We start from the raw sequence: 23,503 nt of genomic DNA, 5'->3' as shown, positions 1-23,503 counted from the left end.
ATGTAGAACCGATATTCATTTGCAGTAAAAAAAAAATGGACAATTTTGGTGTCAAAATGTAGAATAACACACCTGAGATCAGACTGAATACAGTATACTGTACATGTTTGTATAATTAGACAAACTATACTAATCTTGGTTCAGCGGGGGCTCAGAGCCAAAATTTAATTTTTGCATTTTAAAATACATTTATTTTATCGTTTATCAGTGGAAAAACGGCCGATACCGATTATTGTAAAAATGCCAAATATCAAATGCCAAATATTGGCTGATATTATCGGCCGTGCCAATAATCTGTCTATCCCTACTGTAATTGATCTAATAATTCAAAGTAGAGTCTGTAACTCTAACCTGACTTCAACTCTGTTCTGTCATTGGCTGGGAAAAACAGACCGACTCCCACCCAGAAACATCCCGACTACACCAAAATATCAAGACCCAGTCATCTCCACACATGAAGAGAAGGCCATAGGTGATGATGAAGCAGGATTTCTTTTGTGTAAATCTATATTTTGTTTTTCAGGACTCTACCTTTAAGATTAATATAGCAGATTAATTGAATAGAAGAATAAGTGGTAACACCTTACAATAAGGGTCTCTTAATTAACGTTAGTTAGTGCATTATTAAGCATTAATATATAAACTTTGTGTTAATTAATGCTGAGTAATGCATACATAATGACAACTAATTACATAATTTACTTATTTATTAACTAACTTTGAGTAGTAAACATTAATTAACTGCTTACTAATATGCTACATTAATTAATGTGTTTCCTAGCAATACATAATAATGATTGTTAATATCTGTAAACAGTTAATTAATGCTTAATAATGTACTAACTAACGTTAATTAAGGGACCCTTATGGTAAAGTGTTACAGAATAAGCTCATGATTGTGTCCTATCACAAATCTGGCTGATGACATACAGTAGGCGTCATGGTTTCCTGTTTGTCCTGTCTTATTGTGAGATTATTGTGACAACAGGTTTACGTGACAGTGGAGTGTTTTCGAACCGTTGCATCGGCGTGAATGGAGCTGAGTCCCTCTCTGGCTCGGCTCTGGTTGATGAACTCCAGTATCTCCTCAGTGATGGACAGAGTGGGAGGAGGGCTGAGGGGAGACAACTCTTCTTCTTCCTCCTGGTCATTACAATGGATAGATAAAAGAACACAAATATATCAGAAAAGACTGAAAGAAGCAGTTGTTTACAATGAATTTAAAGCATTGGCAGCAGTTCGATACCTCTTCCCGGTGGCTACATCGCAGGCCCAGTTCGGTCCGTTCAGCATCCACCTCGATGACAGAGGACGCCAGCGTGCTGCTGCTGCCGGCCGAGCCCAAACTGTCGCCTTGGCACAACTCGCCCTCGCTGCCCGCCTGCTGCAAGACAACACCACAAACAGCAGGGTTATTATGGTTCACCAAAACTAAGACTATCAGTGAAAAAATAAGAAACTAAATAAAAACTACAATGAACAATGCAACACTAACAAAAAATAAACTGAATCATGTCGTTTTCTCCCTTGAATGCAAACCATCTAAAGTTTTACTTTTGATTTAGCTGCAGGTGATGGTTAAAGAATAAAATTAAAGGTCTTAAAGGTAAATCATATTTGGTGTCATGCATTCTTTTATCGTTTTCAGCTTCTACAAATCAAGGCTTTCCTCCTAATACCTGAAAAACTAAATATAAACTAAACTTAAACTGCTCAATCGCTTGTTGAACCAACTAAAACTGAACTGAAATTTAAAAAAGCGAATCGAAAAACTAAAAACAAATAAAAACAAATGAAAATTTCAAAACTATAAAAACCTTGCACCACACCACAGTCAGCATGACTTTGTAACTGCTTAATATGACTCTACACGGGCCTCATTCATGAAACGTGAGCAGCACGGATTTGTGTGTAAAACGTGTGCAGCGCAAATTTACGTGGATTTCCTCATTCATCAATCTTCAATCAATCTTCAATCAGCTGATCTTTTCGTACAGTAGCTACTCACAAAATCTACACCTGCTCCTGACTGCGTGTAGCGCTTGTGTAAATGTAGAAATGCAAAGAAACATTGCTTGTCACTGTTAGAAATTACAATTTTAATTCGTATTACTCTGTTATGTTACGAAATACGACGATGCCTTTGAAACACGTCATTTAAACATGACAAACGATCAGAAATATTTGGAGAGAGAGGCGTTTTAGGGATCGGACACGCACGAACACGTCAAGGCTCCATCTAATGATGATAATAATCTGATATAAAACCGGAAAAACTTTTATTCCATAAATATCACGTTGCTACACGCTCAGTGGGCGCACACTTCATCCTGCGCAATAGTTCAGTCGGCACCGGTTTGGATGGAGCTGTGACAGACGGCTGGTTCATCTGTAACAATATTAACCTGCCTATGACTCCATGTGTTGATACAACCATGCTCCTCTACAGCTGAGGCTGTGAAGAGCCTCCTCTTCCTCCCATGGCTGCTGTAGTTCTGGAGTTATTTGCGTTTTTTTTCAGGTTTCATATCGAACTATTCTGGCTTTACTTCTTAAACAGTTCTTTAAACCAATGATACTTAATTCACTCCATCTGTTACTTCCCTCCAACCTTTGATTGACCTGTTCCAGTCACACCACCACTAACAGAAGAGAATTAAATATTTTTTCTGGACTCCACTTCACCTAGAATGACTTCGATCCCCGATCTCTTTTTTTTTTTCTCACTCCCTCTTTCCTAGTTTGTGTCATGGCCGCAGGTGAGCAGGATGCACCTAACTCCTTATATGGTGGTCAGGATCTCCTTATATGGCTATTCATGGGCGGAGATCTATGCTAATTGCTGATCACCGGGGGCGTGCTGTTAATTTACAATGGGTGGGCATTCATCATTGTACACACATGCTTACGATCAAGTCTGAGATTCCGCACCGTTCATAGATAGATAGATAGATAGATAGATAGATAGATAGATAGATAGATAGATAGATACATAGATAGATGTACTTTATTAATCCAGAGGGAAATTCAAATGTGGTCAACTGCTCACATAGAACCAGTCACACACAGCACGACAATGAATTCATTTATGAAGATTCATGAATCCATAGTAGAGTTTTAGTAACGTGAGCTTTTATGTGCAAATCTACACACAGATTTACCAACGTTTTATGAATGAGACCCGAGAGTGTTGTAGGTTCCAGCTCGAGTTGGTACATCATGTTGTATTTGGATATTTGACATTAACTTTGTTATCCCATCACTGGAGGGGGTCATTCCTATGTTCCCACAGCCTTATGTTCCCACATTTCTAACTTTTGTTGTCACTGAAAATTAGGCCCTATGTTCCCACAGCCCTTTGGTCCCACCATTGGTTGGGTTTAGGCAATGAAGAAAAGAGTTGGTTAAGTTTAGTAAAAAGACCAGGTAGAGGCTTGACAGGCCAGAGAGATAGAGTCCAGATAGGTAGAGAGAGTCCAGAGGGAACATAGGGCTGAGGGAACATAGGCATGGACCCCTCACCAGAGAGTGGAGAAAACATACTAAATATACTAACGTAAATTCAGAATACATGATTATTGACTCAATTGTTTGTTTGTTTTTATCAGACTAGTTTCAGGTCACATCCTGTTTATCCAATACGACTCACTCAACTGTGTGAAAATTTCTCAGACTTTTCTGTGTGAAAAGAAATGACGACAAACTGCCTGTGTCGCCTGTGCAGAAAGATCATCAGATTTCATTCTGCTGAGGAGTGAGCAGACTGTGTGTGTTTAGTATCCTGAGCTCAGTTTAACTTTACTCACCTTCAAAGCTGCAGGATTCCCCCGGACATGTGGGAAAGAGTCGGTGGAGGGAGAGGAGAAGAAAGAGCGTGTCAGAGGGGGAGACATGTTATTATTTGACATGCACTTAACTCACTGGCAAACACACCACAACAAATGTGAAAAATGTTGTTTGCTGTGTAATCTAAACAGCTGGCTGAGTTTGTCCTGTTGAACTTCCAGGGCTGCAGGCCAGTGCTGCTCATGAGTCAGTCCTAATGTTAGCTCAGATTCTCACCGCTGGGATGAAACGCTGCTTCGATGTCTTTAGCTGGAGCTAAAAGAGAAAAGGAAAACTTGATGAGGATGTTTTCTCAGGATTAACAAGGACCTCACACACACTTAACGCTCAGAAGTGTTGTTGTTACACAATACTGGCATACAGTATCTCTTGTGAAAAAGAGCTTTTTAGCATGTAGAAACAACGAGACAGTAGGAGTGGCACATTGGCTGTAAAAGCCTACTCCTCTGGAGGAGGTTAGGTGAGACCCTGAACACTGACTCACTGACTGCGTCTGTCCTCAGGGCCCAGTTGTTCAAAAGGTTTTATCTAGATCAAAATCATCCGGGTTTTGAAATCCCTTGATTTGTCATCCAGGATCACAAAATCTGTCTTACTTTTATCACAGTTGTTCAAAGCAAAATTGGTTTGGATCAGTCTGATCCAGATACAAATTTTTTTGGGGGGGGTTTATGCCTTTAATTGATAGTTAGAGAGACAGAGATGGGGAGGTAGAGAGGGGGAATGACATGCAGCAAAGGGCTGCTGGGGGATTCGAACCGGGGCTGTCTGCAGCAAGGACTATAGCCTCTGTAAATGGGGCACCTGCTCAACCCAGTGAGCTAAACACCCTAAACTTTTTAAGATGACCAAATCCAGATAACAAGTGTTAAATGGGACTGCAGATCACACTACAACTAGGTATGTAGAAAAACAGGTAGAACCGCAGCATGGGCTCACACAGAGTACATTTATTTTAAAATGGGGTGTTTTCTGAGCTGTTTTTGATGCTCATTTAAATACTTGAAAATTCACATTTTCCAAATCAAGGTCAGTGAAGTTACCAGATATGGTTCTTCACTCTTCAAAGATGTTACTTTTTTCAAGCGGTAAATCAATTATGTACAAAAATATATAGTCATGAAGTTGAATGAATATCTAATAAAACATTAAAATGTGTAAACTAAAATAACTTATTTTACTTGTCAGAAAGGAGTTACCAAATGTGGTCACTTGCCCAATAAAGGGTTAAACAGCCAGACCTTATCTGACCAATGGAAAATGAATGAATAAAAAAAAAAAAAGTTTCATATTCAATATTAAAATTTCAAATTTTATTTAAATCAGCAGTAGTTGGGGAACATTGTTGAAGGGTTAAAAGTTAATTTTATATACTTTATCACTGTAATGGTTTCAAAACCAGGTGCAAAATATAGGTACATACATGTGTATACTACATTTTAAACGTTGTTTATTTGAACATGTTTAAATCCAGCTTGAATCCACCAAACTGCTGGGATCAGAACAATCCAGATATTTTAGATCAAACTTTTCCCGATCTTACTGAAACGTTTTGAACACAAACTGAAGGTTTGATCCAGATTAAAACCAAGATTGGATTTTGTGTTCCAATCCGATTTCAGAATCCATTTTTAGTTTTGTGCAACCCATTTTCAAGATTTAATCCAACCCATTATCCAAAATCAGATGACTTCTGAACAATTGGGCCCAGTGGTTAATGGACATTTCTGTCTTCCCTATAAAAGTGAAACCCTGAGCTCTACTATTCATTTAAATTAGATTTTTCTGTCTCATCGACTGTCCTCAGGTGTCCCGATGTCTATACCTGACTGTCTTCTGGTCCGTCGGTACGGCAGGTTTCCCTCCAGCAGCAGTGGCAGACTCTTCCTGGATTTCTCAGGTGTGTACATTAGCAGCTCTGGAGGCTCTGGGCGGGGGGACAGACCAAAATAAGCCAAATGAGCCTCTTTCACACTCAAACAATCCTTTGCCCTTCAAATGAAAATCTGTTGTGTGTGTTTTCACCTGGATGCTCCATGGACTTCCATTAAAAGGCTTAATTTCCTACCAGAAAACACAGCATTTGGCTCTAAACTGCAGCACAGAGAGAAACAGCCACTAACCCTGACCTGATTGGCGCCGGCCTCTGTGGTAGCTGTAGATGTCGTCCAGTCGAGGCGAGGCGGAGGACTTCTTCAGGTTGTCCTGGTCAAACTGAGGCGCTGCAACACAGGAAGTGATGCCATCCCATCATCAGCACATACCAAAATCAGACACTCTTAGTAAATGCATAGATTAAGAGGACTATCAAACTGTTATGTGTGAACTTACATTGACAGAAGTTGTCACCCAGCACCTGTCTTGCCTAGAAAAACAAGATGCAGAAGATAAATGTCTTTGTTACTATGTTCCCACAGCCTTATGTTCCCTCAGCCTTATGTTCCTACAGCCTTATGTTCCCACAGCCCTATGTTCCCACAGCCTTATGTTCCCACAGCCCTATGTTCCCACAGCCCTATGTTCCCACAGCCTTATGTTCCCACAGCCCAATGTTCCCACAGCCCTATGTTCCCACAGCCCTATGTTCCCACAGCCCTATGTTCCCACAGCCCTATGTTCCCACAGCCCTATGTTCCCACAGCCCTATGTTCCCACAGCCCTATGTTCCCACAGCCCTATGTTCCCTCAGCCCTATGTTCCCACAGCCTTATGTTCCCACAGCCCTATGTTCCCACAGCCTTATGTTCCCACAGCCCTATGTTCCCACAGCCCTATGTTTCCACAGCCCTGTGTTCCCACAGCCCTGTGTTCCCACAGCCCTATGTTCCTACAGCCCTATGTTCCCACAGCTCTATGTTCCCACAGCCCTATGTTCCCTCAGCCCTATGTTCCCACAGCCCTGTGTTCCCACAGCCCTATGTTCCCACAGCCCTATGTTCCCACAGCCCTATGTTCCCTCAGCCCTATGTTCCCACAGCCCTATGTTCCCACAGACATATGTTCCCACAGCCTTATGTTCCCACAGCCCTATGTTCCCACAGCCCTATGTTCCCACATTTGAGATTTATCACATGGCGGATGCTCTGCTACATGTGGAAATATGTCTATGGGTGTGATGTTATGGGAACATAGGGCCTAATTTTCAGTGGGGAAAAAAAGTTAGAAATGTGGGAACATAGGGCTGTGGGAACAGTTATATGCTGTCATTCCGACATCCCGTCATTCCGACATCCCACCACTCCGACATACCGCTATTCCAATATGCCATCATCCCACCGTTCCGAAAAAGCTTTATATAAGGAAATTCTGTACTCAGGTGACTCCCTCCTACTTGTCTGGACTCTCTCTATCTATCTGGCCTGTCTAGCCTCTACCTGGTCTTTTTACTAAACTTAACCAATTCCTTTCTTCATTGCCTAAACCCAACCAGTGCAAAATCTTTTTTGGGAAAAAGTACGCTATTAAAAGAATTGTTGGAAAGGCAGGGTGTTTAAAAAAATAAAAAAAATACCGTCATTCCGACCATAGGAGGCAAGACTTGTCGGAATGATGGATACGTATATGATAGAAAATTAAGTTTTGCCATTTAGACAATTAGAGGCCTATGTCGGACTGGTGGGATGTCGGAATGGCGGTTGCCCCCCTGTGGGAACATAGGGCTTTGGGAACACAGGGCCTTATTTTCAGTGAAAAAAAATGTTAGAAATGTGGGAACATAGGGCTGTGGGAGGAATGATCCCGATGTGATCAACTCTGACTGCACCTCGTCCAACCGGTTTCACAAACAGACGTCAGGCTGATTTGTAGCACTGGCTAAATTGTAGTTTTGATCATAAATCAGTCTCACTGACTTTAATGACATTAATCACTTTACGCCCCAGGGTAACATGGTACAAGTCCAGTGTTGCCATGGGAACTACCAATCAGATCAGCACTCAACTGAGAAAAAAAAGAATAGGGGAGTAACAGCCTCAGTCTCACCAATAAGGGATAACATCAGAGTTACATGATCAATATCATGTCCCACTCACTACCTGAGCTTGCATTTGAGTTTGCGCTGCTGTGTGAAGAAGTGTGTATGTTTTACAGCCAAAAAACTCCTCTTTTTTGTGGGTAAGAAACTAATCTTTTGGACCAAGTCTATATTTTGATTGGTACTGATACAGATGGCAGATGACAGATGGTTCTTAAATGTGAGTCATTTCACCAATGTTCATTCCACCGTGCCTGTAAAGCTCATCACTCAGTAACTGACAGGGGTGGGGATGGATGTAATACCTTTTACCTTTGATGTTTTATTAAGTGTCAACCATCTCTCCTGTAATTATACATCTCCCAAACACACCGTTTCAGGTAGAGTGACCAATAAAACATCCTCATTTGCCGGGACATGTCCATGGACAGGACGTCCACATGCTTTAATGCTGTGCTGTCTGTGCTGTCTGTGCTGCCCTCTGCTGGAGATCAGTTAATGTGTTCGTCCTTAGCACCTGAGGCTGCTTCCCTCCCCAGCTGGTTGTCATCTGACTAACTGTCTACCTGTGTTCTTTGTGCTGTGATGTTGATGTGTTGAAAACATGTCAGCTGATTTTATCTGTTCAATTACGATCTTTTTGATTCAAGTTTTTTTCTTCTGTTCTTGTGGTTTCTATTTTTTTTTTAAAAGCTGTACAGAAATGGCCGTTTGTCCTGTTTGTCGCGCCGAGTTGTCACGAGCTGCAACACGAGTTTACCCGAGTAAGGAAAACAAATTTGATTGGTTGTTATGGAGCGGGCGGGATATTCAAAGCTTGGGGCGAGACCGAGCTCCGTGTGTGTGTGTGTGTGTGTGTCTCAGACGTTTGAATGACGGATGACGGATCCAATATCAGTGGCTGGTGACTCGTGTACAGGCTGACGTATAATCCGTGCGCCTGCATTATCCAATGCGAAATAGAATTTTGCACAAAGTTTGGCCTACATCGTCTGAAAGATGAGTTATCACATTAATTTTATGATCCAGAGTGGGCTCAAATTCAGTTTTCTTTTCTGTACACCTTTAAAGCAATACTAAAGAACTTTCAGTTTTGGTTGAGTTTGGCGGCGCCTGTGGACCAAAGCGGTAGTGTTTTGCCTGAAGGAAGACTCCATTTCCCATGAACACTAGCGTGAAGCCCTGTAAATATCCTGCATTAAAATTAACAAAAGACATCAAAACTAAGTTTCTGTTTCCAGTGGATCATTTCAAAGTGAAAACACAAACATAATCCATTGCTAAAGTGCCGTTTTGCCTGTTCCCTCCTTGTTGTGACTCGCAAAAGTGAAAGTGAAAGTAAAGTGAGAGCCGGGTTCCTACCATGCTCCTCAAAGCTGCTTAGTGCCAGAGAAAGAGATACAGACCATAATGATACAGACCCCCTCAGACCACGACAGAGGTGTCATTCAACTTGTTTTAAGTCGATGTATCATCACAAAAGTTATGAAAATATTTTATGAAGGTTGAAAAGTTACTTAGTGCTGGTTTAATCCAAAGAGCATTTTCTCATTATATTTCATGAACAGGCTGAGAACACCACTCTGATTGTTTTTTTCTTCTCTTCATGTATCTAACATCAACTTGGGCTTTTTTATGGCAAAAAATAAAAAATTGTAGGTGTGTTTCTATGGCTGTAAACAATCATTGGCACCTACGCCACCATGGCACAGTAAGCCTTAGTCTGTAGCAAGTCTTCATCTTTGTGTAAACTTCAAGTATGATTCAAGTCTCTCGAGGTGGAGCCAGTGGAGCAGCAATGATTGTTTCCATATCAAATGTAAAACATAGCCTACTTGTAACAGTTAAACACTTCCAGGAGAGTGTGGTTCTTTCCCTGGCCATTTTAGCTTTAATTTACCCATAGTTCAGTGTGCTACTAGTCCAGCTGCACTGTGTTGTGCCACGGGTGAATAGAAGCACCGGAGCTCTTCAATGAGTTTAGAAACAGTATTTTAAGGTAAAAAAAAAAACGACATAGTGTTGTTTTAATGTCTGTATGAGCCACAGTCAAAGTCTCTGTAATACAACAAGCCGCTGGTCAAACTTGTAGGAAGAGACTAGAGTTCATTCTGTTTTTGTATGTAGGAGTTGAGTCAGCAGGGGGTGCTGTTGGCCAGGACTGTTTCAGTTCCTGTCTTTCCTTTCAACTTTTTTTTTTTCATTAATTTCTCTTACACTTAACAATAAAGATTCCCCTCATCAGATGTCCAGACAGAGCTTCACAAGGCCCACAGTGTGTTCGGGTCACCAGTGACCCGTTTATAGGTTTTTAATGCATAACAGTACCACATAAATGTGTTTATAGCATCAAGGCTTTTTGACTTTGTCAGGAATTTAAACAAAATAAAACTTTTTTTTTTCACAAAATTCTAAAATGCTCTGGTTATAATTTTACTGTAATGGTGTCAGGGTCACTTTTGACCCAGTTATAATGATAAGAACAATAATTAGAGTTGAAACTGAAATCATAAAACAAACCTTTTCATGGATAAGGAAGCCTAACAATATAACCAAGAGATCAGAAATAATTGTTTTTAGTGTATCTTACAGCTGATGTAAGATGACCCTAACACAAGAGATGGTAGCAGGAAGCTAACAAGAGGAAGTAGTTTCCTTGGGGTGACCCCCTTTACACACCCAGCCACTGCAGAAATGTCTATGTATTTTCCTTGCAATGATGACGAGGTGTGCGTGTGTCTATGTGTGAATAAAAAAAATGCATTATGGGTCCTATGAGTCCACTGTGTAGGAAGCAGTTTCAAAATGGCAAACTCTGTATGTCACAAACAATACAGGAAAAGGTGACATACTGTAGCCATTGTGATGGTTTGGATCATGGTATAAAAAAGCTGTAAAACATGTTGATGTGTCTGTGCGTGTGCATTTTGTTTAGGTTTTGATGTATTTCCTCGGCCTGACAGATGTTGAAGTGTTTTAAAGGGATAGTTCACCCAAAATTGAAATTCCCGGGTAACTTCTCTGAGTTACAGGGGGTCTCGGCGTAGCACTGCATGTCCATATAACGGTTGCAAACAAAAAGACACACCAAAAAACATCCAAATACCTCCATGCTGCTCGTATGTAATGTCCCAAAAAAAAATTAAATAAGTCTATATTTCAAGCTAGTAGCGGAAGCTCCTCTTCCCGGTTCGTCAAATTTGGACAAACCAGGGTCTGTCCTCTTCCCAGTTTGTCCAAATTTGAAGAGGGAAGAGGAGCTTCGAGAAGCTTCCGCTACAAAACAAGCTTGAAATATTGACTTATTTAATTTTTTTCGGGACAATTTCGCATTTCGGGGCTTCAATACAAGACGGACATTACATACGAGCAACATGGAGGTATTTGGATGTTTTTTGGTGTGTCTTTTTGTTACGAAGACAGTTGGTATCCATTTGCAACTGTTATATGGACATGCACTGCTACGCCGAGACCCCCTGTAACTCAGAGAAGCCACGGAGGACTCTGAAACTTCTCCCAGCCCTTAGTCCACATGAGGGGGAGGAGATAATATAATATATAATCCCTTTAATAGTGTCCTTAGGAGTTTGTGTATATGACCAGCAGGTGGCAGCAGAGACCAAAGTACTGATACTGCTACTGTAGCTAACGCTGCTATGACTCATGCAGTAGATCTCTCCGTTACTTCTTCTAACTACTCCAGGTGCAACAGTAGTTCAACAGTAACACCACCATTTCTACTGTATGATTCAACAACAAGTGACATTGTGACAGCTACTTAGACCCCCCACACCCCCACCCACCCCCCCTCACCTTCTGTGGGAGTGAAGCGGGATGGTTCTCTACTATCAGTCTCTTGAGGTAGTGCACCCACAGTCTCTTCTCCTCCTGGTTCTTGGTCTGCATCACATCACATTGAGGCCGTGTTAATGACAGTTAGTGCACACAGCTGACACAGTAAAACTCTACAACCTGACTGTCATTATTACAGTAACTCCTCACCTACAACTATGTGTCATCATTTGCTCATGTTGTTGTGCTGTAGCTCCCTTAGTATTGCTTAAGGCGAGGGCTGCAGCTACTGATTCACCGGTTCACACCATGACATGTCAGAACATAAAGATACATGTCTGTTACAACTTCACTAAGTGATTTCTCAATACGGTTTGTTATCTTCACACCAGTGATCGTTATCAATTGGCTGCAGATTGAGCAGATGTAAGGTAATAGAGATCCCTCAAATAGATTTTTTATTTCTGCAGGTTTGTTGAAAATGGCTGATATAATAGAATTACAGAACCTAAAAATAATGTTTAAAGCAAAGAACAGATCATTACCAGAACATTTACAAAGCTTGTTTAAATTGGAGGAAGGGGACAACAGACTGAAGCTTGATTTTAAACATACATTTGCAAGGCTAAGCTTAAAACAAATGTGTATTTCTGTTGCAGGTGTAAAAGTATGGCATTCACAAAGCAAGGAACTGAAAAGTTGTACAAGTATGTCTCAGTTTAAGAAAATGTTTAAAAAAGAAAAGATAAGTATCTACAAAAAAGAAGAAGGAGAAAGAGAAAAAGAAGGGAAAAAAGAAAAAGATAGATAGACGAGTGGTGTCTACCGTTATTTTGTTTGTTTTTTTGTCATTACTATGTTTCATCATCTTTAATATTTTGAAACAGAGAATAATATTGGTGTTGAAGTAAGCCAATGTAATTGTAACAACAGAGAGGAGGAGGTACTATAAGTTTTCTTCATCCTGCTCCTTTTCATTCATGGTGAAAATGTGAACACTATGTATATGTGCAACTATGTGAGAATGTACATACCATGAATGAAATAAATCGAAAATGAAATGAAATGAGATGTATTACTTTACTATATATGACTCTTTTTTTGACATGAGATGATCTCAGCCTGACTCTGACATGACCTGTGGTGACTGGAGTCGGAGGTGATGTCATGTCACCGCTCACCTGGACGATGTGCTGCTGTTTGGGGATGGTCTGGTCCGACACTCGGAAACACAGCGGGTCCTTCAGCGTCTCCACCAGCAGCAGGTTACAGCACTGAGCGGACCGGGGGAAACATTAGCACCAGAAAACTAAGTTAACAGGGCCGTTAGAAAGGGTTCAACATGTGTCTAACATCATAGAAAAGCACTCTTCTATTATGGACTAGCATTTTGATTCAAGCTTCTTTAACCTTTGAGGAGTGCCATTTTTTTCTGTTCCTGTGATTTCATTTTTTTTTTAATCCAAACAGCATCTTCTCACACTGCTGCTCGGTTGTTTTTCTCTTCTCTTCATGTGTCTAACATCAACCTGAGTTTTTGAATTTTTTTTTTTTTTTCAAAAAAAGTAAAAGAAAAACTGTAGGTATATTGATAACACTTTATAATAAGTATGCACTATTAAGCATTAGTTAAGCATTAATAAATACTGAATTTTTCTATTTATAACGCATGAATACTCATTAGTATGTAGTTTATAAATATAGCCTAGTTATTGCTTATCAATGATGAGTAAAACATTTTAACTGTATTTATAAACAATGAGTATTCATGTGTTATAAATGATGAATTCAGTATTTCATGCGTAACTAATGCTTAATAGTGTGTAGTTATATATTTCTATGGCCATAAACAATCATTGGCACCTACAGAAACCATATTGGCATGGGCAAACCACTCCTCAAAGGTCTGTGTGGCTGCATGTTTGAGCAGACAGTTTGACCAATCAGCTGTCTGAAGACTGAGACCAGCTGATTAAATGAGTCAAGTCTGATTTGCTGCTGCTGATTGGCTGGAAAGAAACCCTACAGTTGGATAGGTTGCCCATGCCTGACCGTCCTCGGTGACCATGACGACTGCGGGAGGATAAATGAGTTGAGGAGCAGCTTACGAATATATGCGTGCTGTAGACAAACTGCTCCAGCCTCTTCTTGGCGATTAACAGCATCTTGTCGAACAGGAAGAACGCTCTCTCCTTCTTCACTCTCTGGACCTTGAAGGAACCCTCCAGAACCAGCTCCCCGAACCCGCCGAGGTCCGGCCCGCTCCAGTTCACCAGCAGGGACTCGATTTCCTGCGAGGACGAAGCAAGAGGTCACACACATGTCAGAAGTTTATCTGGAGAGAAGCTTCTTAGTAAAGGGACAACGAGGAGTTTCTCCAGCGGCAGAACGAAAAATTCCACGACAATAAAAAAGTCTCATATTAATGTGGATGAATCTCCGTTACCACTTGTTAATGGTCCATTTTAGATAAATATATCGTTTTGTCTCTACTTTCGGTTTCGTGGCGAGTCATGAGAATAACGCCGCCGAATCTCCGTTTATGGTGGGAACTACGACGGTATGTGATCGTCTTCCAACCTCTGACTTTAATTCTTGATGAATGAAAACATGAGTCTGTCTTGCGCCGGTCAAAGAATTTCACGGTGCGGAGGCTCATAAATGTAGTGAGAAAACACTTCGCTTTAACAAAACTCCTCATTGTCCCTTTAAAACAAACTCTTCAGAACCGCAAAACATAATGAGCCAAGTGGAACCTTTAGATCAGGGGTTCTCAACTAGTCTCACTCTGGGCTCCACATCTTCCCATGGTCATTAAGTCAAAACCCACTTTTATAGAATTCAAACCAAGATTTTTTTTTTTTTAAGCCTTTAAAAACTCATTTAGCTCTTTATTGAGCAAAGTGCATTTCAGAGCACATGAATGAAACTGAGGAGTTACCATGACAACTGCATGTACGGAAGTGAATAAAAAAATATCAAAATGGAGACCAACAAAACGATATATTTGACTTCTAATGCATCTCTGCATTCAGAGCATGTTCACTAAAGTGAATAAATATCAAAATGCACAAAATAAAGACCCACAAAACAAAACAAGATTCACTGCATTCAGGCCACATTAATAAGAAAGTGAGGAGGAGCATTACAACTGCATGTGTTCACGTGACGCGTGCCTTTCAATATTATATTATATAAGTTATTTTTCAAAATAAAAGACATGTCCAACATCAGATGTGCATTAAATATTATTTACTTTTTTGACCAGCTGTCCGCGACCCATCCAGAACGGGTCCGCGACCCACTTTTGGGTCCCGACCCACCAGTTGAGAACCACTGCGACAGACTACAGAGAGGTTCTACAGGACTGGAAAGCACCTTGAACTGCTGCACCTCGATCAGCCCAGTCCACCAGGAACAAACAGTCCCTGATGCAGTGTGGGAATCTCTCTGACCACTTGAAGGATCCATGACTCTGCCTGAACAAAATACTTTCTCATGATGTGTAAAAGATGGAAATCACCCGGTGCCACAGAACAAGGGAAACATAAATATGAAACATTTCCCTCTCAGTCTCAGTCGCTCTGTAGTTTTCTGAGGTACGATCGATGACACGTTCCAGATGTTTTTCAAAGCGCTGTTTTGAGTTTAAAGGTTGCTTGTGCTGTTTTATACATTCAATCTACGTATATCTCTGTCCTCTGTGTGTAGTCCACACATGCAATGGGAGTACAACACTTCTGGTTGTGTGATCTTGTGGCAGTGATACATAGGCGTGAACACTGTGACGTCATTAAGACCAATGCTAACAATATGTTTTCTGTTTGCCTCAGCGGCCCATGTGTACCTGAAATGTACAATGAGTCCACATAACAGCACTTACAGTTAGACCTGACCCATAGAGCTCTTCTGTTGGTCACTTCAGGATCCTTTGTGGTTTTTTAGAGAGTTTTAGACTTTATGTAAAAACATGGAAATACTCTACTGATTAAACTGAACTCATCACACATGATCCTCCCAGATTTTCTCTCATGAGTGTACCGGCCGTGGGCAAACAAACTGTCACAGTTTGATCGAAGAATTATAAAGCTTTGATCACGCTGTATAAAAGATGACAAACTAAATCTAGCACCAGATTCATGTTCTGCTCGCCATATCCTCATCCTGATTTATTGAGCGGTTGCACAACATTATTTTGGGTTGATGTCTTCTACAGTTTGGTACTTTTCCCTTCAGCAGCTGCCTCAGCGTGTGATTGCAGCTCTGTGACATCACCTACACCGGCATGTTGTTCTATTGTCTCCTTGACCACTGTACTAACTTTGTGTCAAACCTTTCTTTAGGTCAGTGGTTCTCAACTGGTGGGTCGGGACCCAAAAGTGGGTCTAGACCCGTTCTGGATGGGTCGCGGACAGCTGGTCAAAAAAGTAAATAATATTTAATGCACATCTGATGTTGGACATGTCTTTTATTTTGAAAAATAACTTATATTGAAAGGCACGAGACACATGAACACATGCAGTTGTAATGCTCCTCCTCACTTTCTTATTATTTGCTCCATTTGCTCTGAATGCAAAGATATCAGTTTCTTATTAATGTGGCCTGAATGCAGTGAATCTTGTTTTGTTTTGTGGGTCTTTATTTTGTGCAATTTGATATTTATTCACTTTTGTGAACATGCTCTGAATGCAAAGATGCATTAGAAGTCAAATATATCGTTTTGTTGGTCTCCATTTTGTGCAGTTTGATATTATTTTATTCACTTCCATACATGCAGTTGTCATGGTAACTCCTCAGTTTCATTCATGTGCTCTGAAATGCACTTTGCTCAATAAAGAGCAAAATGAGGTTTTAAAGGCTTAAAAAAAAATCTTGGTTTGAATTCTATAAAAGTGGGTCGTGACTTAATGACCATGGGACGATGTGGAGCCCAGAGTGAGACTAGTGAGAACCCCTGCCTTAGGTCACCTGCCAAATCTTGTTTTCCAGGTGATATATAATTAAATCAGAGCATTGATGCTTCCTCATGAACAAATGTAAATCACACATGAAGATGTTGTTGTCATCAGGAGAACGCAGAGAAACCAGCTTTTCAGCCGCCTCATGTGTCCTCCATCTGGCCCCGCCCCTGCAGCTGCTGAGAGGTCAGAGGTCAACACCTGTTTGCTGCCTGATCCTTCAACCTTCTGAACGTCTGATGAGATGTTCTGAAACTCTGAAACACACACAACCTGAACACCTGAGCGTGTTTCAGAAACAAGTCACCACAGTTCAGAGGTGGGAAGTAACGAGGTTACGCAGTACTGTACTTAAAGGGATAGTTCAACATTTTGGCTAATTGGCCCATTGCCATAATCCCTATAGTCATAGCAGTAGGTTCGTTACCTTTAATTGTCGGTGCAAGCTATTTTTAGAACGGCGGAGCAGAGCCGCGAGCTGCTCAGAGCTACGCTACGGATGCTAATGGGAGTTCTTGGTTTCCCTCATTAAACTCATCAAATACACAATCCAACAACTCCACAACGCTCTGGTGGACAAGTTGTGAGCTGCACATTCACCACGCTATGAGATAATAACACAACGTTACCACACAGAGTTGTTTTAGAGGGAAATTCATGTAAAACCGCTGATGCATGTTCCCGTTGGATGCAGTTTTTGGGCAAGCAGTCTCTACATTTGCCCCGAAAACAACTCCGTTGGAGTTGAATCATCTTCTACTTTTACCAGAGTATATTTTTTACACAAGTATCTCTACTTCTACTTAAGTACAGAATGTGAGTACTTTTGACACTGCTGCCAGAGCTTATTAATCAGAGATTTCCTGTGATGACTGACAGGCTGTGGAGATGAACTTTGACCTTTGACCTCACACAGAGGAACGAGGGATGAGAAAGATGTAGACATGTTTATACAGTTTAACAGCACTCACTGTTCTTCTGTTCTTGTAATGAGTGCTTTTATACAATATCCCAGTGGTATTAAAACTGCGCTACAGCTTTAGGAGGACTCATGAGGCCTAATCCAAAAATGATTGTTTGACTGAGACGCAGAGGAGGCTCGGGGGTCGCTCATGAACGGGGCTCTTACCTTTGTTTTTTTTATGGTGTTTTTCTTACCAGACCTGTAATTATCTTTTAATTTCTCTTTCTAATTATTTCTAAACCATCAATCAGGTCCAACACTGGCGCTGCAAGTAGTCTTTATATGAAGACCTGAGTGTAATGTCAGTAATGTGCTCTAGTGGGTCACTCAGCGTCATCATCGTTTTTGAGATAAAATGGCAAAACAGCCACGTTACATAACAACATGGAGATGACAGAGGTGTGGAAAAAGTGTGGAGATGAGAAGGAGCTGTCTCACACACACACACACACACACACACACACACACACACACACGGTGGCTGAGCGTGTCTGTGTGTGATGGAACAAGTTAATAACATGTTCCTGTGTGTAACGAGGGGAACACGTGTTGGGGGAGTGGAGGAATGCAGCGGTTGTAGACTGCAGCACCTAAAGGTCGCCCAGCTGACCTCCAGCTGCAGGGGAAGCAGGCCGAGGGCTCACAGAGGGGACGCCACGGCGCTCGGCCGCTCCGCCACTCAAACCTCACGTTATTTAAGTGTTTCAGGAAGTCAAGACGCCGCCTCAAATGCTGCGCAGCTACAGGTTAGACCTGGGCTGAACACCTGGATCTCAAAGATTTAGTATTTTATCACAGACGAAAATCCGACACATCAACATTGTCCAGACAAGTGGACAAGAAATAACAGCAGCAATAGGTTCAAATAAATAAAAACAGAAACCTACTTCAAATCAGGTGCAGTCATTCGCATTCGCATTGCTCGTAGCACATAGAATAAAGGCTTTCTTATAAATCTTCCTGTTTGCCCTTTGGACCCTGAATATGCGGCCAGATGGGAGAAGATCAAATTCTAAATTTAAGGGGTGTGAGGCATCCCCAGATATCTGTCTGGCCTTCCTGAGCGCTGCCCTGTAGAATACCTCGCTAAGCTGTTGTTGTGCCTTGCCAACCGTCTTGGCTGTCACATGTGATTATGTGACGGCTCAGTCTGCACTCACTGTGATACTGATGTAGAACAGAGGCTGAGGCTCGTCTGGAGATGAACTCTAAGTATCAGGCTGCTAACAGGTCATCATGACTGCAGGGCAGCTACTGCTGCTGTTATGACTGTTACACTTATACATACTGATAGTTGGGGCATATGAAATCATTCTGGAGGAGATGGAGATGTTGGACTTCTACTTCCTGCTTCACTGATGATACATTTGTGAATTTAGTAAAGTGAATCATTTTTAAAGGGGACATATTATGGAAATATGTGTTTGTCTTGCCTTCTGGCCCTACAATGTGACAACTGACAAATAAAATCTGTAAATTGCAGGCTCCCTAGGTTGAAATCCATGTGTTTTTATGAGCTGTTTCCTCAGTTGTGTCAGTTGTCATCCAGTGATCCAGTGGCCACGTTACTTTCAAAAACTAACTGTAAAATTAATTGGATTCACCCCCATAACCTCCCGTTTATCTGGAACTAACCAACTCACTCAGTATTCCTGTCTAATAAACAATTTTAAAAAATGTGTATAACCTACACTTTAATGGTTGTATTATTTTGTAATGGTACTTCTTGAGTCAAATCATTTAGTATTTTATTGTCAGTAACGGTAACGGCATTATAACGGGGGAAACAGTAACTTTTTTGGTTGCTCGTTACTGAAAAAAGTAGCGCCGTTAGTAACGCTGTTATTTTATAATGCCGTTATTCCCATGATCCCATCACTGGCAGTGGCTCATTTGCATTTAAAGAGTATGAAAAGAGCTGTGATGCACATCGACATACCTGACCCTTATCACCATGGTTAAACTAGTCAGAGCTTTGATGTGGATTTTAACGATGAACACAGTATTTTCTCTCATCTCTAGTGAAACTAAGTTGACAGTGAAACAGTGTACTGACTGTATGCTGCTGTAACTGTGTTTGTATTTACCTGCAGCCGCACAGCGTGTTCCTGTTTCCTCTTCATGTCGTTGATGTACCAGGCCACTGCTGTCATGGTGATGATGGCGTCCTCCACAACCTCGTATCCGGGGGCACTTTTATCAAAGTGCTTGGAAAGTTCCTGAGAAACAGACGCAACTCCACTTGAGTGTAAAATTCAGACATGAGAGCAACATGGAAACTTTCCACAGCTCCAACTAACAGGTGTTTGTCTGACAGAGGCTCAACAGAGACAAGTCCAACGTATTTCTAACACATGGAAACATTTACAGTGTGAAAAGATCCTCTTTTTTCTTTTCTTTTTTTGTTGCTGAAAGAAATAATGGATACAAAGAATAAAAGAGAACAGAACAATCAGCAGCTCACTGGCTGATGCAGCTCTTCATCACAGAAATGATTGAAGCGGGACCAGCCGAGGATTATGGGAAAATCCCTGCACAAATCCAAACATATGTTTGACCAGTCTTTAAACTGGCCACTGTAGACTGTAGAGGCAAATAACACAGGGAGGGCATCCATCAGAGAACAAAGAGCAGCCTTCAACAGACTGCGTGTGTTTATGTGAATGTGGGGACACGGTCACACTGAGGGGAGACGGCAACTAAAGTCCTCACAATTTAACCATTAGAGTCTGTGTCACCGGTAGAACAAGGTTGTAATGTAATGTGAACCCAACCAGACACCACTGTGTGTGTGTGTGTGTGTGTGTGTGTGTGTGTGTGTGTGAGAGAGAGTTAGTTACTCTCAGTTTCATCATCCCTCTCTCTCAGAGGTGGGCTTGGACTGGAACCAGTGAGGGAACTCAACAAGTTTATTGGGAAAAGCTGCAAATGTGTGTCCTCGTGTAAGTGTGTGTGTGTGTGTGTGTGTGTGTGTGTGTCTGTGTGTCTGTTTAATGGATGAGACCGTCAGCTGCACGCTCTTAGATGCTCGTGTTAAGATGTTTAATTAATGATCCAAGTGACAGCTGCAGTTTATCAAAGATGGCGTTCTACATAAGGTCTGATTGGAGATGGATCGTCACCCTGGGGCCAGGAGTCAGCCAAAGCAAAGGACGGCCCAATCTAATTTATTTTCAGCCTCAAGACTCTTAAGTGCTGAGTGTCTGAGTTCAGCAAGTTACCTCAAGAAACCTTCTACTGATGTTCCACCACTCTGTGAAATATTTAGCTGTATTTAGCATGAGGGGAGTTAGTACAGTACAGACATCTCTATTATCTCTGTTTCCTAGAAATTGTCCTACTACCTTAGCTACACTGCAAAAACTCAAAATCTTACTAGAATATTTGTCTTATTTCTAGTCAAAATGTAATTTCTAGTCAAAACAAATCTCATTATACCTAAATATGTATATTTATACATATACATACATAGTTATACATAAAAAGTAGCTTGTTTTTAGACACTTTTTACTTATTTCAAGTCTATTTTCATTTGAAATAAGTAGAAAAATCTGATAGTGGAGCAAGTTTTTCTTTCTTATTACAAGCACAAAAAACTTGATTTCACTGGCAGATTTTTCTACTTATTTCAAGTGAAAATTAGTTTGAAACAAGTGAAAATTATCTAAAAACAAGTTGATTTTTAGGTGATGAGTCTTATTTAAAGTGGAAATAGATAGTTTTGCCTAGAAATGAGACATTTTGACAAGAAATAATACAACTACACTGTAAAGCACTTTGTGTTGCATTTTTATATGTATGAAAGGTGCTATACAAATAAATAAAGTTTGAAATATTCTTGGAAAGATTTTGAGTTTTTGCAGTGTGGTGGGAACAAGTTTCCCATTGCTGCACACAGAGGTAGGGACGAGGGGGTGGACTTGGACGACAGACGTTTAAAGTCCTGTGTGTGGTTTGGTTTTGGGGGGAAAAAAAGCACTTTGGTGAAGGTTAGAGAGAGGTTGTGGTTTTGGTTGACTGAAGCATCTGTCTCATCCAGAGGTCAGTGTGGACCATTGTTCCCTCACTGCGCTGCTCGTCCCGAGACTCAACATGAGCATGAACACGTTTGATACGACCCTGACCGCTTTGTCACCGATCAACGTGAAGACAGAACATGTGACCACCTGCTGGAGAAGGCAAAGGATCAGTCCATTCTGGTAGCCTAGCATGTACCCCGTTTACACCTGGCGTTAACATGTGTTTGTGATCGGACTATAGTGTTTGACCACATGAAAGTACAGGTGCAAACGTACCAAAGACACATTGAGGAGGGATTGTGACCTGATTGGCCAAACCACCAGGGCACCAGGGATGCATCATGACCACACTGAACACAAGTTTAAATGTGGGGCGGAAATACCGCGATAACGTATTTGTGATCGGATCTCAGTCGGATCTCAATGTCAATATTAATGCCAGGTGTAAATAGTTATCCAGTCAAATTGTATCCAGATAATCCGGATACGAGATGCATGTTAATGCCAATTGTAAATGGGGTGATCATGTTTCCCAGTGCATTTTCTGTTTGGAGATTTTAAAGTTAATCTTGAGGAAATTGTAGCATTGGCTGCTGTTGAGTTATGAGTTAGCTGCAAAATTTAAAAGTCCATGTAGCTTAAAGGTGTTGAGTATAGCATTTAGAAAAATGAGATTTAAAAAAAAATGGACAGGCCCTCTGCAACTTTGTGATGTCACAACATAGCAGTGAGTGTGAGTGGAGTGGAGTGCTTTTTTTCGAGTCTTTACCTGAAATCTACCTTTTTAATAGACCACTCAAAAAACAGTCAGCCAATCAGAAGCAAGGATCAGAGCTTCCTCTCCTCTGATTGACTGACAGCCCTGTATCTACAGTATGTCCACATGTGCATGTTCTGAAGCACTTATATATATTATATATGCACTTATATATATATATATATCATCTGGCCACATGTTGCTACAGGGAAACTCTGTGTTTGAGATTTCTCTTTAGTTGACGCTGCAGTTTTCAACAAACGATTCTCCTCAGGCTGCGGTGGCCTTCATCTGACATGATGATGTCACGGTCTCGTCCTCGTTTTATTGGTCCTGGGCTCTGACGACAGTAAAAATTCGACAGATGTGAGTTCAACAACAAAACACACATGTGGGAAACACACTGCAGCCGTTCATCTGCAAAATCAAAGTGGAAACACGCCGAGGAGTCCGTGTCCTCGGCTGTCCTTTGTCTCCGCTGCATGTGTCTCACTCTGAGGAGGAGGAGGAGGAGGAGGAGGAGGAGGAGGAGGAGGAGGAGGAGGAGGAGGAGGAGGAGTTTTATTACTGTGTGATTTAGCCAAAGGCTCTGTTTACTGACAGGATACAGGCATGTTGCCTGGATACCAAATCCCATCAGCTTCCTCTGGGAAATCTCTTCACAGAAGACAAGATGTTTCACACCAAACTGCTCCACATCAATCACCCACCGCTGCTCAGTCACTCATGAACTGCATGTAATGAATCAACTGGAGACTGTGTAATACTTAAGGTAATATCTAGATCAGTTGGGGGGTCTTTGAGGTCATACTGTACATTGAGATCTGGGAAATATTTGCTGTTGTGGCAGGTGGCATATGAAGAAACTAGTAGTGTTTCAGGATAGTAGTATATACTACATGTAGAATTTGAAGTGTCTTCAGAAGTTGTTGAATTCACCCATTACCATTATCCCTATAGTCTGAGGAGTAGATTCATTACCTTTAATTGTCGGTGCAAGCTGTTTTTAGATCGGTGGAGCAGAGACGTGAGCTCTGCACGGCGCGCTGTATTTTTGCCTTTCCCTCATCAAATACACAATCCAACAACTCCACAACGCTCTGGTGTACAAGTTGTGACCTGCACATTCACCACACTATGAAATAATAACACAACATTATGAGACAGAGTTGTTTTCGAGGTAAATGCGTAACT

The 23,503-nt window shown here is 41.2% G+C and overlaps 1 protein-coding gene across 1 annotated transcript in view; it reads right to left on the bottom strand.

The window, feature by feature from the left end:
- The window catches only part of LOC146976669 (uncharacterized), an 85,696-nt gene that overhangs the window by 12,595 nt on the left and 49,598 nt on the right, over positions 1–23,503 (bottom strand). Inside the window, exons 6-16 of the mRNA XM_085796585.1 lie at positions 19,621–19,752; positions 13,720–13,902; positions 12,793–12,885; positions 11,633–11,719; positions 6,178–6,211; positions 5,976–6,068; positions 5,672–5,773; positions 4,063–4,101; positions 3,807–3,814; positions 1,247–1,384; positions 1,018–1,143 (exon numbers count right to left, since the gene is read on the bottom strand). Coding sequence (XP_085652711.1) covers positions 1,018–1,143; positions 1,247–1,384; positions 3,807–3,814; positions 4,063–4,101; positions 5,672–5,773; positions 5,976–6,068; positions 6,178–6,211; positions 11,633–11,719; positions 12,793–12,885; positions 13,720–13,902; positions 19,621–19,752 — 1,035 coding nt within the window. The remainder of the gene's footprint in view (positions 1–1,017; positions 1,144–1,246; positions 1,385–3,806; positions 3,815–4,062; positions 4,102–5,671; positions 5,774–5,975; positions 6,069–6,177; positions 6,212–11,632; positions 11,720–12,792; positions 12,886–13,719; positions 13,903–19,620; positions 19,753–23,503) is intronic.

Source organism: Trachurus japonicus, chromosome 13, assembly GCF_045865225.1.
Source record: "Trachurus japonicus isolate A0001 chromosome 13, Traja_1.0".
Lineage (NCBI taxonomy): Eukaryota > Metazoa > Chordata > Actinopteri > Carangiformes > Carangidae > Trachurus > Trachurus japonicus.
The sequence above is the reverse complement of the archived record's forward strand: the minus strand, read 5'-3'. Positions and strand labels throughout refer to the sequence as shown.